General features: G+C 35.0%; 2 protein-coding genes across 2 annotated transcripts in view; one reads left to right on the top strand and one right to left on the bottom strand.

Annotated features, from left to right (window-relative positions):
* Window positions 1-1,167: 1,167 nt before the first annotated feature.
* On the bottom strand, window positions 1,168-2,334 carry LOC126972843 (WD repeat-containing protein 82). The gene has a single exon (XM_050819938.1). It carries the CDS (start codon window positions 2,135-2,137, stop codon window positions 1,187-1,189), a length of 951 nt encoding a protein of 316 aa, XP_050675895.1. The 5' UTR covers window positions 2,138-2,334; the 3' UTR covers window positions 1,168-1,186.
* Window positions 2,335-3,915: 1,581 nt separating this feature from the next.
* The window catches only part of LOC126972738 (chromodomain-helicase-DNA-binding protein 7-like), a 35,208-nt gene continuing 22,954 nt past the window's right edge, over window positions 3,916-16,169 (top strand). Inside the window, exons 1-6 of the mRNA XM_050819657.1 lie at window positions 3,916-4,168; window positions 8,041-8,254; window positions 8,342-8,610; window positions 8,686-8,807; window positions 8,911-9,009; window positions 10,136-15,872. Coding sequence (XP_050675614.1) covers window positions 8,118-8,254; window positions 8,342-8,610; window positions 8,686-8,807; window positions 8,911-9,009; window positions 10,136-15,872 — 6,364 coding nt within the window. The 5' untranslated portion in view covers window positions 3,916-4,168; window positions 8,041-8,117. The remainder of the gene's footprint in view (window positions 4,169-8,040; window positions 8,255-8,341; window positions 8,611-8,685; window positions 8,808-8,910; window positions 9,010-10,135; window positions 15,873-16,169) is intronic.

The following is a 16,169-nucleotide window of genomic DNA, read 5'->3' as shown; positions in this document are numbered from 1 at the left end:
CTTCTTCTGCATGTCAATGATATGTTGGACACCTCCAACATACATTGCTATGCAGACGACAGCACTGGTGATGCCGTATACACGGGCCATGCAGGTCTCTCTCGGGAAATCGTCGAGCAGTGCTGGGAGAAACTTGTGTCTTCTATCGAGTCCTCTTTAAAGAAGGTCGCGGAATTGGGTAAATTGAACCTTGTCCAATTTAACCCCCAGAAGACTCAAGTTTGCGCGTTTACCACATAAAAAACCCCATTTTTCGTATCACCGCTCTTTGACAGCACTTCTCTCAAAGCCTCGCCTAGTATCGGAATACTGGGTCTCGAAATCGCGAGCGATTGCCAATTTCGTGGCGATCTGGAGGGCAAAGCCAAATTGGCTTCGAAGAAACTGGGCGTTATTAATAGAGCACGGCAATACTTCAAGCCGGCCCACATTCTAGCGCTCTACAAAGCGCAGGTCCGGCCACACATAGAGTATAGCTGTCATCTCTGGTCTGGCGCACCCCAGTATCAGCTCGATCCATTTGACCGCATGCAACATAGAGCAGCTTGTTGTCGGGGACCTAGTGCTCTGTGAAAGGCTGGATCACTTGGCATTGCGTAGGGATGTCGCTTCGTTGTGTGTCTCCTACCGCATTTATCACGGGGAGTGTTCCGAAGAGCTGTTTAACCTGATTCCTGCCGCCGAATTCCACCTTTGCACGACATGCCACAAGTTAGGATATCATCCCCACCATCTGGATGTGTGGTGGTCTTCCACAGTGCGGTTTTTAAGGCGCTTTCTTCCACATACTACAAAGCTGTGGAATAAACTTCCTTGTGCGGTGTTTCCCCGATGAGATTGTGGGCGGCAGTGATCACTTAACAACAGGTGCCCGTACACTTGTTTGTCCTTCTATTCCATAAAAAAAAACTAGAAATAGATTTAAGAAGTATATTATAAAAGATATAAACTGTTCCTGAGGACAATATCTATGTAGCACCACAATTCACCAGCAGTCCACAATAATAACATAATATGAAACCAGCTATAATGAATAAGAAATTTATACCTTAGATTGTCAAAAATTCTTCAGTCAATGAAAATTGTGCTTTTTGCAACAGATCCATGAATTTGTTGTAAGTTACTCAAGTTATCCTCTGGAAACAGGAAATATTGAAAACAATAAAATACATACACTATTTTAATTTCAAACATCATCAATTGTTGGCAGCCAAAAAGCCATATTGGTACAAGCTGATGCAAGTAACATGTATTTTGGATTGAATTGAACACATTGTATGGGTGCTGGATGGTCACCATTCAAAACACAAACTTTGTATCCTGTATCAGCATTCCACACATGAACTCTTCCATCTGTCGAGCCACTGAATATGTACTGTGAATCTGGACTAAAAGATGCTTCGATAGGAATGCCTTTGTTATTGAGATGTCCAGTGAAAGTTTGCAATGGAGTGCCATGATATGCATCTACTAATCTTATTATTGATCCATTTGTACTAATAAGCATAGTTTTTCCATCCCTGGAAAATTTAAGACCAGTCCAATCACATTCCTTTTCTTGATTCAGTTTAAATGTAACAAACGGTCCCTTGTCAAATGATCTTAAATCATATAGTTTTATGCTTTCAGAATTTACCCCTGCTGCAAAAATTAAGCCTTCAGGGTCATAAGCAGCAACAGGTCTCCCTGATAAATGCATCAAACCTTGGCAATTTGGAGAGCGTAAATCCCATAAACGAAGTGTTTTATCCAACGATCCTGATAAAAAGGTGTCTTCAACTGGAGACAAACACAGAGTTACAACTTTTTTGGTATGACCCGGAAAATAGCGTATATATTTATTATCATGCAGTGACAAATACCTAATAGTATCATCAACTTTTGTGGAACTATGAATAGCCGTATTCTTAGCATGTGTAAAGTGAATTAAGTCAACACCATATTTTTTACTGTTTACTGTTATCATTTGCGTCCCCTTTTCACAGTCATAAATTACAATTTGGTCATCCTCGCTACATGATATAAGAGTTTCACCACTTGGGGAGAAGTCTATACTATTAATCTTGTCAGTATTTTCTCGAAAAACTTTTGCTACCTTAAAACTACGGATAACTTGATCTACCAACTTAATCATCATGGACTAAGAGGGGATAGTAATTTAAATTAATACTATTCTTCGTATCTTCTGGTATATTTTCTTTGAATTTCATGTATAAAAGTTGTAAATATAGATATATTCTTTGTTCAATAAACAAAACAATCAATTGAAAGTTCAAACATTGAAATTTCAGAGTGATGCACAAGTAACGAAGCAACTGGCAAGGCAATGCCGCCAGCCGCACCACAGAATAGTGAACACTTTTAATGTAACGAACATAGACTACGTTATACTTACAAGTTACAAGTCTTAGAATATTGACACTATAGAACTAGTTACCGCGTGCCCTTAGATAGCAATTGTTTTTAAAAGGAGTAGTTTAAGTGTTGTCGTATTACTATTATGAGTAAAATTACCCCTCACGGAATTACATCGTATGACATAATCTCACATACTCAACAGATGATTAGGAATGTAAATGAATATAAACATAATAATGAATGCATGTGATGAAAATTATTTGTTGATTATAGGACCATAAAATAGCAATAATAGCCGTTGGCGGGCTCCTTTGCACAGGATTCTGGCTAGATTATGGGTACCACAACGGTGCTAATTTCTGCCATGAAGCAGTAATGTGTTTCGGTCCGAAAGCATAGCTAGTCTACGTCTTATGTCTCAAGGTGACGAGCGCAATTGTTGTGCTGCTCAGAATTTTTGGGTTTTCAAGAATCTTCAGGGGCACTACATTGTAATGGGCAGGGTGTATCAATTACCATCAGCTGAACGTCCTGCTCGTCTCTTCCCTTATTTTCATAAATATACTACAGTCAGACCCTAATAATGAATTGTGTTATTTCTGTTGACATTTATTTATTTTCTTCATTCATTACCAAGAACCAGTGCTGGTACGTATTTATAGTACGAATTATTATTATTACTAACCGCATTAACTGACTTCAAAAAGGAGGAGGTTCTCAATTCAACAGTATTTTATTTTATGTTTGTTACCTCAGAACTTTCGTCTGGGTGAACAAATTTTGATGATCCTTATTTTCTTTGAAAGCTGGTGCTTCCCGCGTGGTTCTCGTTTCAGCCCTACTTTAATTTTGTCTAGTTCTGACAATGGCACAAGAAAACTATATACGTCTTAAATTTGCATTATGTATGTGTGCGACGAATAACTCAATATCATTTATTGGAAAGGACCTTTCCAATAAAAAATATGAAGTATATACTTCAAAGGTAGTTTGACGTGAGTTCAATCAATCACAGGAAAACGTACAAATGTCTTTCGAATTTCCTTACTCCGTACAAATATACCGTTGTAAATTATTAATTACTGCACGTTTCGTACAACTAAGGCTGAGATAGAATGGGACAAAGCTATTCATCTTGCATCTTTATCGCGTAACCCATTTTATTCGAAAAGTATTTTTGTGATTTTATTGTTTTGAATCATATTTGGTGTGAAATAAGCATTCCTTATAGATAATCATGATATCTTTGTTACAAAGATATCATGATTATGGTTATACATGGTTAACTTGTTCCCAACCTTTGCAAAAAACTTAATAAAAATTTAAAAACAGAGTATTGAGCAACAGTGGATACCGGCAGACCATGTTGGTTTGATTAAATGAAACATATAAAACTATTTCTACTTTTTACCAATTTAAGTACGTGCTGGGATTCAGTTACGGATTTACAGCTGGCGTTCGGCGTTGGTAACTTCGTAAGTGGCAACACGAACAGTAAACACTACACACAAAATTATATAGTAATCATAAATCAAGTATCAAGTAGACTGTAGAAGTAGTAGTAGGTAATAAAAGAAAATGGACGAAGCTCGATTGATATTGGTTGAACAATAAAGCAAAAATTTGTGAGATTATATATTATTTTACCCATTTTAATTAATGAAGAATAGTTTAGAAGTTCAGCGATTTATATGTTATTTTCTTTATTAAATTGCGAATGTGTATTGGGCATTTTTCTCTGAATAAGAATATTAGTATCATCGAAGTATGGTATCCATTTTGTGAACAATCGTGTTGTGTGGCGCTTGTTGTGAGTATCTTCTAATTTGTGTTTTTATCATATAAATTGTGCTTATTATTATTTACATTAAGTTTTTGTTGAGTGTTAAGTAGCCCAACGTTATGAACTAGATATGATGTTACGTGTTAAACTTTTATATTTATGAGTAGCACAAGCACGACTTGTAATTGCCAAGTCAACGTTCGATAAGTTTCGTGTTAATTATGTATAAATTTTTATTTTCACCCCAATCGTTTAAACTGTTATCCAAGCTAACAATCTTGAAGCTAACAGTGCAGAAGATATAACTAACTACTGGTAAATAAATCTTTATAACTGAACGGGAAAAGTTGTATCGCTTTATGTTTCTTTTTCATAAGCGTATAGCTTTTCCCCTTGGTTGTAAAGTGCAGTGCATCATCCATCCACAGAAGAACTAGTAAGAGAAAAGCATGTAAGGTAATATAGGTTAACTTATTAATTCAATGTTTTATTATTTCTCACCCAATGAAGTCCATTAATAAAGTATACATAAATAACTTGATACCATAAATAAAAATTGAATCACTGCTATTAAATTGCATATAATTTAATCTTGGGTAAATTTTTAGCAGCATGTTAGTTGAATCTATGGATTCTGTCTATTAAATGAGCTTCAAATGTATTGTTATTTACCTATTCATCATGTTCTTCATGCAGGAAATCTAAATTTTTGTTTGACCTCAAAACATATGTTGCTTTAAAGAAACTATTTGAAGCACCACTTTGTGGGGCTAATAGTTTGATAAAAAAATCATGGAAGGCGAAACCACCTTCATCTTCTTCAGACTATCCACCTATTAGAATTGGTATGTCAGATTTCTTACAGTATAAACATCAATCCGCAAGAAAATCATTTTGGAAGTACCCAAGCTCCTAGCATTGTTAGAACCCACAGATTCATGTATCATACTGCTAAACCCTTTCTAATGTTTAAATTCATTGTACTTAATGCAAATTTTTGTGGCACTTTTTAAATTTATATATGAAAATTGTATGATATTTGTCTTTTGTGGCCTTAAATCCTTGGTTTCATTGTTACATTTAGCAAAAATTTTGTGTTTTGGTTTACATGCAAAGCTACTTCAACTAAACGAAGGGTTACAATAGTGTTATATAATATTTTATAACCATTTTTTGGGGCTTTATAATATTTTCTTTGTCAGAAGTCCTTTTCAGATGGTTAAATACAAATTTATAGATTTTTACTGTATAGTTGTGTAATTCATTATAAGTAAGATTATGAAACAATTAATTATAAGTAAGATTATTAGACATTAAAACTAGTTTTGCTTGTATTTTTAAATTTATGTAAAAATTCAAATTTTTAACTTACAGATGTATGAAATCACACAGATTTCTTGAAGCTAATACCTGGCAGGGTTAGTAGAAAGAACAGAGAGCCAAATGAAACTCCTTCTTTCAAATTTATAAATCTCATGAACACACTCCCTAGCGTATCTTTTGATATGCTCCAATCATTTAAGCACACTCATCATTTTACAATCACATGCATAGCTAGATCAGAAATAATACATGTATTATCTTCATTGTATTTGGTTATATTATGCAGATCACATCAACACCAGATTTATTTTCCTTAAGTGTTCTACCTGAAACACTGGCATACCTACAATATCATAATAAATATATTGTTTACTGTCATATATGTTCTTTGTGTATAGAGGGACTGTAGGCATGTTTGGACAGTTTTAGCCTATAGGCAGAATTGGCCACAGTGATCGGAAAAAATTTAATATAAAATTAATGTTCTATAGAAGAAATTTTATGTACAATGTTTCATCGATATACTTTCCCCCTTCTTCAAAATAGTCTGCTACCTTAAAGCATTACTAATTCTCACTCTGTCTTCTTCTATTGACCTAAGTCAGAATGAGAAAAAACGCTCCTTAGTGGCTGTTTAAAGTTTGCGGACCATTATGAATAAGGGGTAAGGGATATAATTACCAATTCTGTATGGAAATAATTCAGATATCCAAAAATATGTGTGTTTATAATACATAACAAAATTGTTTACAATAATACAGAACATACCTAGTCTTACATAGATATTTTTTATATTAAATTAAAAATTATCTGTGTTTATGACATTTTACAATGATAATGTAATGCTATGGTTACTCACCTCAGAACAGTTATTGAGAGGTGAATGAACATTGATAACACTGCTTCAACTAGTAATGAAGTTTAATGAACATTACCAGAATATTAGTGATAACCTGTTTTTTATTTCTTTAACATTTTTTAACTCTGCACATTTTTTTTATTATGATCAAGAACCATGTTTCAAATCAACCTAGACTATAGGCCTTTAGACTAGGTATCAACTGTATAAGACGGAAATAAAATTGATTTGATATATATTTATATACATACAACAGACCAATATGTTATGTATCTTTGATATAGATATTATTTTATTAAGTAGGTCATCTGTGCCATTTACACATGTTTTTAATCATTTACAAGATATTCTAGCAATTAAAGATTGTAAAGCATAAAATTACATCTTATTTGTAGTACACCCATCTTACAAATCATAAAGGTATATTCCGCTTTGTTGCAATTGAAGTCATTTCTTTATGTCATACAAATTGTATTTGTGCAAAAATTTATGGATAATGCAGGTTCAAACCTTCATTACATTTTCAGTTTGTTCTGACCTTTGTTAAGTTAAGTTCATTTGGATGGTTGGTTTACTTGGGAAGAGCACTGGAGCATATCCCGATAGGTGTGGGCTTGAATCCCACATCATCAATAAATTTTGCCACAAACAAAATTTTTATAAAAATGTATGTAATTATTTAACATCTGTTATCTATCTATCTTATCTCTTTAAAGCTATCTAAAAGTTGTCAATAATAATTTAATATCAATTCCCGTAATGGATTGCCACTGGAGAAACAGCAAACTCCAAGCCAATCCTTAGTCTTCTATTGATATGTTAATCATTTCAACTTCCATACTTCTCCATTATAAATATTATATTTTTTTTTACATATATAGATAGATAGATACAGTGATAATACCTAAAAGAGAGGCCATTGCCTGACTGTCTAGTGTGTAATGATGTATAAAATATTGAAATAGTTTATAATAATGAATGTATTTTAATAAATATATTTTGTCTATTTACAAATAGGTATTAGACGAAAATGTATACTGAAACAATAGATGTCTTATTGTTTAAATAATCCTAATTTTGTAATAAATGCAGTATTAATGATGTTACACATTGTTATAGGACACATTTACCATAGTTAGCTAAGCATATTGCTCTTAATAGTGATTTTCATTATTATAACACTAGAAATAAGGGATTGCTTGTAACTAATTCTAGTAGGCTTCATAAGATACATAATAGCTTTAAGGGTAAATGTATGCACTTCTATAATAAAGTCCCAGTGTCTGTTCAGGCATTATCTATAAATAAATTTAAAATTTTAATAAAAAAATGTCTCTGTCATAAATCCTATTACTCCACTGCTGAATATCTAAATGATTGGACAGCCTGGGACTAGATTGTGATTATTTTATACCGATAGAAATGACTACAATATTGTATATTTTTATTGAAAAGAGCGCAAAAAAGAATGCTGCGAGAGTTTCTTGCGCTGCTTCTTCTCTCTCAGAGTGCCATTTGTTTCTGAAGTGGTAGTAGTATCTAGTAGTTATTAGTAATGACATCAAAAAGAATTCTAAAGGAATCAATTTTGAGAAAATAAATGCCTTTTATGCCTTTTGCCTTTCATAATGCATTATCATTATTAAGTTAATGTATTATATGGTAGATTAACCAATAATTGTTAATTAAATTAATTATTAATTTTGTATCTTTTTAGATCTTAGTAAGATGGATGGTATTAATGAATATTGGATCTATCAAGAAAAACACATTATTATTCACTCTTAGAGAGTGATGGACTCATATAATTTATTTGGTGATGATGGAAGCGGTATGTTGGAAGAACTCAATGACCTTGGAGGATCAGACAGTTTTGCTGGCAGCACTTCTTCGGGGGTAGCAAGTGACAACAAAGATAATACAGACAACAGGTAAAGTTGTGAATCTTTTGTCAATATTTTTCTGTGTAACTTCATTAATCACTCTTAAATGAATGCATTTGAAAATATTCATATTAGTTACAGACAATCATATCCTGCAAGTAGTGTGCCACCAGAGGGCACAATACAAAAACTGGCTTCCTTCGGTAGCAATAATTCTCAACCAGTTTCAAATCCGGGTGGTCCTCCTCCAACAGACTACCATGAATATGGTGCATATCCTCCACGACCACGGATGCCTCAGCCCCCACATGCACCAATTCATCCATCTCACCATGTCCATCCGTCACACGCGTATCCTGGATATCATCCAGGACCTGAGCCCATGTATGCTATGCCGGAACAAGGTTTGTGTGTATTGTCTTTAGTAAAATGTGCTAACTTATATGAGCTGTTGTAATAGAAAATTCAAATGTTTTTAGGAATCGGTGAAATGGGAGTTTGGTCCAGTGCTCCTGGAGCCAATAGATATGCACCAATCGCACCTGGATACAGACATTCTTATGAACACCAACAGAAAATGCACCAGTATGCTCCTCAACAGGTAAACTAAATCATTAAAATATAAGATTTAATCACACAAATAAGCCTAAAAAGTTGCTTTTCCAAGTACAGATAAAATGAATACTTTTTTTTATTTTCAACAGGCTACAGGCATTGGAAGTCTTCAAGCACAGAACACTGGCTATATTCCAAGGCAACCTCACTTTTCTCAACCATCTTCTCAGCAGTTATATGCTCAACAAGTATGTATTTTAAGAACATGGAATTTTAGCTTAGTTCTCTATTTTTTGTTTGATCAATTACCATACACCTAGTTAGACAGACACAATGGAAAACTTTGCAAGTGATAATTTCTTATGGCACTTGAGAAGGGCACTGGGCTTTAACCAGTGACATCCATCAGTAATCATGATGGATGATTACTGACTCCACTTGTAGTAGTAGTGATTGACTTACAGAAGAACCCCACCAACTCAGTTGCTGAGCAGAAGTATTAACAAGTATTATTTTTGATGGCTTTAGTTGTTGTGACAAAGTGGTGAAGAGAGTTCTCACCTGCTGTCTGGTCCACAGTAAGCTAAACATAACTACAAAGTTGTGTCTCTCTTTTATTAATATAATAAATAATATATTGTCTATACATGTGTTGTGTGTATAGTATAATTATAACATAGCCCATTGTTTAGTGACCCTGACTACAGAACTGGGAGTCCCGGGTTCAAATCCCATCATAAATGTATATGTATAATTAAGTATCGTATATCGTAAATTAAGTATTGTATAACTGTATTTATTGTATTAAATTTATAGTTCTGGAACACATAATACAGGCTTTTCCTAATATGACTTGTTTGGAGCTAGACAATATTAGGTGTGAAATATGTCACTTATATCAGGATTTTGTCCAATAAAGATATGTAATGCATAAGCACATATCTCTTGTTTAAGGTAGGTGAAATTACCTTGAGGACTGGAATTTTTTTATAATAATCACAAATAAAGTGTAGTTCAAACTGCATGGCCCATTCATTGTTAAAAGTTGTTTGTTGCCCTTTTACACGTCGGACGACAAGCAGTAGTATACAGGTACTATTTGTGTATTGGATTGAAGGATGTCGTAGCTGTTGAGATTACTCGCCTAGTCAGATTTAACATCTTATAACAAATGGTGATGATTACAATGAAGGTGCCAATCAATCCTCCTGAGTAGCACTGCACAGCATGGCATATCACCTATTTTTTGTGCTTGTCTCGTCACTTCTTAGTAAAAGAAATTGCCACACCACACATTAGATACCAAATAATAATATTTCTGTGAAAAATTAGTAATAGGATTAAGTATTTATTAACAAAATACTTTTGTTACAGGGGTATCCCAATTATACACAAATGCATCCTCCTACATCTGCAAGAATTAGCCAACATCCCTCGTATCACCAACAAATGGAAGTAAATTCACATCAGTATGGACTATCCCATGGACAGCAAACTCATAGTGCATTAGCACAACATCAAAGCCATCAAGCTATGTCAAGCCATACAGGTCCAATTGGACCTGGTCTACAAGGTCACCCGAATCCGCATTTACATCATGGTGGACCACCCCTTCACCATGTCCCGCGACAGCCCATAGTGTCATCATCATCTGTTGGTACAAATCATCCTTCACAAATGCCATTTGCATCACCACATCATTCCGTTCCAATGAATTATCAACCTCATCAAGTGCAACATCCCCTCGATGTTAATGTGACGAATCAATATGGTTCTGTAAAACCTAGTCTTGAAACAGGAAGTCCGCAATATCGGCCACCATTTCCACAACTGTCTCCACAAATGTCACCACGAGCCCAAATGTCGCCGCGTCAGCAACCACAATCGCAACCACAGGTTTCACCGCGTCCAGTGATGTCGCCAGTTAAGGGACCCAGTGCATCTCCCCATAGTGCACGTAGTATCGTGCAATCACCGGCATCGGGTCCACCACCAGTGTCAACAGCCTACACGTCACAAAATACTCTACAAGCCTTAGAGCAAATGGTTTTACCTACTAATGAATATCAATTTCAACGTAACCAAGCCTCACCAGCCATTAGTCATAATATATCTTCAGCTGCACAGTGGAATCAAAGCAAAATTGCAACATCTATCAATAATAGTAACATAATGCCTATAGATACGTCTGATCATTCTCTGAAGGTTCCTGAAGCTGCTGCTACACCAGAAATAAATAAAAGTATTTCTTTTTCTTCACCTCTTATAGAAAAAAAGGAAGCACCTGTTGTTGAGTGTGATAAAAAGGCTGAAGATTCTAGTAACTCTCAAGGATTTATGCTTTCTAACACTTTACATGCTACTAGTAATACAAAACCACCTCCTATTACATTAATGGGGCAGTCGTCTGTCTTGAGTGAAAATGATGACCCTAAAGAAAATTTATCACAAGTAAATGAAGGGAGTGAAGATCTGTTAAAAATTGAAACATCAGCTAACAGAGAAGATGCAAAAAATGATATAACAACTAATAAAGATGCAGTTGTTGATGAAGATACAAAGAAAGTTGAGACTAAAGAAATAAATGATGAACTTATTAAAGAATCGCGGCAAACAGTAAGCCAAACTTCTGTAAATATAGACACTCCAACTGAATTGGCCACTAATGTTCAACAATTACAACCTCCTTTGCCACCAATGGTCAATAAATTTGAAACATCTCCTTTGAACATGGATAGGACTTTTCAACACACATATCAAAATATCCCATCTATGCTATCCACAGGATTACCAGGCAATTTAACTATGAGTATACCAAACCCTATGCAAAACAGTTCCCCTATTAGCACAGCCTCAACATTTAAGAGTGTGCACACTGCAATTACTAAGTCAGAAACTAATCTCCCATTGAGCCAGTCATTGCAACCTCCAAATATTTCTACAGTGGCTACTTCTAGTATGCCTATTCACAGTGCACCTAGTAATATAAATTGTGTACAGCTCGGTCCTAGTATTATGAATATACAAACAAGTGTTCATAATACACCAACCCCCAATAACACTCTTAATCAAGCACCACCAAATGTTCAGGTAGGTATACCGATGGGTGGTCAAAACATTCATCCCAGTATGTCATCACATTTACCGACAAATCAACCTAATATGTTGCAGCCAGTATCCCACCCAAATATTATTATCATGGGTTCAAATAATGTTGGGCATCCCACTATGCCACCCTTATATGCAGCTTCCCATCATCAAGAAAGAGCTGCATTGCAACAACAAATTCAAGAAATATATTGCTTACCACCATCAAGTGAAAATCAAGAAAAAGTAAGATGCTTACAGGAACGGTTATCAATGTTACAACAACATGAAACAAATGATAAATGTAGTGGCGGTCCAAATTGTATTTTACAAAATCCTATATATGGCTCAAAAATGGTCGAAAGTCCACAAGTAACAAGTACTACAGGACGAGGAAGAGGAAAAGGTCCTGCTAAACCAAGAAAACCTCGAGCCAAAAAGGATAAGATGTCTAATTTGTCTCAATCTTTAGCTCAACTACCTGTTTCGGAAGACTGTGTAACTGCTGGAACAGGGCTTCAAGGAAATACTGAGATTGATGCGGAGATCGTAGATGAATCTCTTAATTTGGATAGTAGTGCTATTTTAATTAGTGATGCAGTAAAAACTAAAAAAGTTCGTGGTCCAAGAAAAAATAAAGAAAGAAAACCACGTACCCCTAAAGAACCTAAAATACCAAAAGATACGGCTGATAAACCAGTTAAAGAACGTAAGAAACGCGTGCCTAAAGATCCTAATACGCCTAGACGCAAAAGAAATGTTAAGAGAGGTATTTCAGAATTTCAAGCTGATACGACTACTGGTAATGATATTTTAGAAAAAGATAGTATGCATGTGAGCGCAAACGATGTTTCTATAAATAACAGTAATTTAAATGATTCTATGCCAACTGTGGGAGATTTGCCTAGTCTAGATGACTCAAACGTTACCGATTTTGATGATATTCCAGTCTCTAAAATAGCTATTAAGGACCTTTTAGACGAAGCTGAAGCTAAAAAGGAACAAATTGAGATTGACGATGACTTTGATAGCTTAGGCAGGAAAAAATCAAAGAAACGATCGTCTGCTGGAGGAAGTGGTAAGAAACTTTTAACAAGAAGAACACCAGCTGGCAAACGCAAACGAAGAGGTGGATTGATACCGGATTCAGATGGAGAACCAGATGATTTAGCTTCTACGCCACCACCGTCACCTCCGTTGGAAGGTGATGACAGTCTTAAGAGGCGTTCAGCAAGACATACTCAACGAAAAAAATATACAGATGATGTTATGTTGAGGCTCTCTGACGAAGAATTTTCGATGACGACTGCAAGACAAGAAAAGGATTTCGATGATTCCCTCGAAATGAAAGATATAAATAGACCAGAAGGAACGCCTAAACCTAATTATATGTACGTCAACACCACTGACGAAGATTCAATGATAGTTCAGCATGTACTGGCATGTCGAATGGGTAAGAGGCAGGTTAAACCTGAAACACAAGTAAGCGTACAAAAAGACTTAATTGATATTGAAAATAATAAAAAAGAAACATCTCTAGGTACAGAAAATGTTGATGTTACAAACAACGAAAATCAAAATAATTGTGAAGAACCTCAAACTAGTCAAAATAAACAAGAAATTACCACGCCTGTAGTCGAGCCTGCAAATATGAAAACCGAATCAAATAATATTGAAAGTGATAAAACTGATGATAAACCTATAATCGTGGATGTAGAAGAATATTATGTTAAGTATAGAAATTTTTCATACTTGCATTGTGAATGGAAAACTGAAGAAGAACTTTACAAAGGCGATAAACGTATATTTTCCAAAATCAAGCGTTTTAAACAAAAACAAGCACAGCAAATGAATATTTTTGAGCTTCTTGATGATGAACCTTTCAATCCCGACTACATAGAGGTGGAACGAATACTGGATATGTCGGAAAACCAAGATCCTGCTAATAATACTGTTGTTAAACACTACCTAGTTAAATGGAAGAGCTTACAATATGAAGATAGTACTTGGGAATTGGAAGAAGATATAGATGTGGATAAAATAACACAATACAAAATTTTTAGTGAATTACCACCTAAAGAAAAATGGAAGTTTAAAAAACGGCCGTGCCCTGACTTATGGACACAACTCAAGGAGTCCCCCTTATACAAAGGTGGTAATACTCTGAGGCCATACCAACTCGAAGGCTTGAATTGGCTTTTATTTTCGTGGCATAATAACCGTAATTGCATTTTAGCTGACGAAATGGGCCTTGGAAAAACAATTCAAAGTCTAACATTTGTAAATGCAGTGTGGGAATATGGTATCCGTGGCCCATTTCTTATTATTGCGCCACTTTCAACGATTCCTAACTGGCAACGTGAATTTGAAGCATGGACTGATATGAATGTTATTGTATACCACGGTTCGCAACAGAGTAAAAGTATGATTCAAGAATACGAGTTCTTTTATAAGAACGAAAATGGGGAACCAAACAAGGAAATTACGAAATTCAATGTTTTGATAACAACATTCGAAATTATAGTTACTGATTTTCAGGAATTGAGATCTTTTAATTGGCGTATCTGTGTTATCGATGAAGCACATCGGCTTAAAAATAGAAATTGTAAATTGTTGGAAGGGCTTCGGCAGTTACATTTAGAACACAGAGTTTTGTTGTCCGGTACGCCATTACAAAATAACGTGAACGAACTGTTTTCTCTACTTAATTTCCTTGAGCCTTCTCAGTTTTCGAGTAGCGATGCATTTTTGACAGAGTTTGGTCAATTAAAGACAGAATCAGAAGTATTAAAATTACAAGCTTTATTGAAACCAATGATGTTACGACGTTTGAAAGAAGACGTGGAAAAAACATTAGCACCAAAAGAAGAGACAATAATTGAGGTAGAATTAACTAACATTCAAAAGAAATACTACAGAGCTATACTTGAAAGAAACTTTAGTTTCTTACAAAAAGGAATTTCATCTGCGGCTAACATTCCTAATCTTATGAATACCATGATGGAGCTTAGAAAATGTTGTATTCACCCTTATCTTCTAAATGGAGCTGAGGAACAAATTCAATTTGACTACAAACAAACTTATGGAGAAGACAAGGAAGCTTATTATGAGGCTATTATTCAATCATCCGGCAAAATGGTTTTAGTAGATAAACTTCTGCCAAAATTAAAAGCTGGCGGTCACCGAGTCTTAATTTTTAGTCAAATGGTAAGATGCTTGGATATTTTAGAAGACTATTTAGTCTTTAGAAAATATCCATATGAAAGAATAGACGGCCGTATACGAGGAAATCTAAGACAAGAAGCTATTGACAGATTTTCAAAACCAGATTCTGATCGTTTTGTATTTTTACTGTGTACAAAGGCTGGTGGATTAGGCATTAATTTAACAGCTGCTGACACTGTCATTATTTACGACAGTGATTGGAACCCTCAGAACGATCTGCAAGCTCAAGCTCGATGCCACCGAATAGGTCAACTTAAAATGGTGAAAATATATAGGTTAATTTGCCGTAATACTTACGAAAGGGAAATGTTTGATAAAGCTTCATTAAAACTAGGTTTAGATAAAGCAATATTGCAAAGCATGAATACATCACAAGGCAAAGAGACTGGCTTAAAACAGTTATCAAAAAAAGAAATAGAGGACTTACTAAAGAAAGGTGCATATGGTGCTGTGATGGATGAAGATAATGCAGGGGATAAGTTTTGCGAGGAAGATATTGAAATGATTCTTGCACGACGAACACAAATCATACAGATGGAGTCCGAGAAAGGCTCGACCTTTTCTAAGGCTAGCTTTGCTGCCACTGATCAACGATCTGATATAGATATAAGAGATCCAGATTTTTGGAATAAATGGGCTAAAAAGGCTGAAATTGATACCACAGAGAAAAAGGAAGATGAAGATTTAATTGTAACAGAGCCGCGGAAGCGGACGATCATCAAAAGATATGGACATGATGATGGACCTATGGAGATGTCCGACATGGAAGTTACGCCTGATTCTGAAGAGGATGAGGATGGTAAGAGAAACTGATTATATATTTTTATAAAGATTGTTAACTTATTATGTTTATAGATATAAAAAAATAAGGTAACTGATTGACTTAAGTTAAAAAATATTGTTTGAATAATCCTTTATTACACAAATAAAATTTGAAAAACAAAATTTTATGATCGATGCCGGTGCTCTAACCAACTGAGCTAACCGTTCGAGTACCGCCTCGTTAAAAAATTCTGTTTGCTTTGTTCAACTCTCAGGTTGTGGCTTTAAAAAAAAACGTAACGTTTTGTTTAGATTTACAAGAGCGACATCTCAA

Source organism: Leptidea sinapis, chromosome 27, assembly GCF_905404315.1.
Source record: "Leptidea sinapis chromosome 27, ilLepSina1.1, whole genome shotgun sequence".
NCBI lineage: Eukaryota > Metazoa > Arthropoda > Insecta > Lepidoptera > Pieridae > Leptidea > Leptidea sinapis.
Note: the sequence above shows the minus strand (reverse complement) of the source record. Positions and strands in the feature narration are given on the sequence as shown.

Bases quoted from the DNA above. Each gene is read 5' to 3' on its own strand.
- LOC126972843 (XM_050819938.1), bottom strand. From the start codon at position 2,137: ATGATGATTAAGTTGGTAGATCAAGTTATCCGTAGTTTTAAGGTAGCA.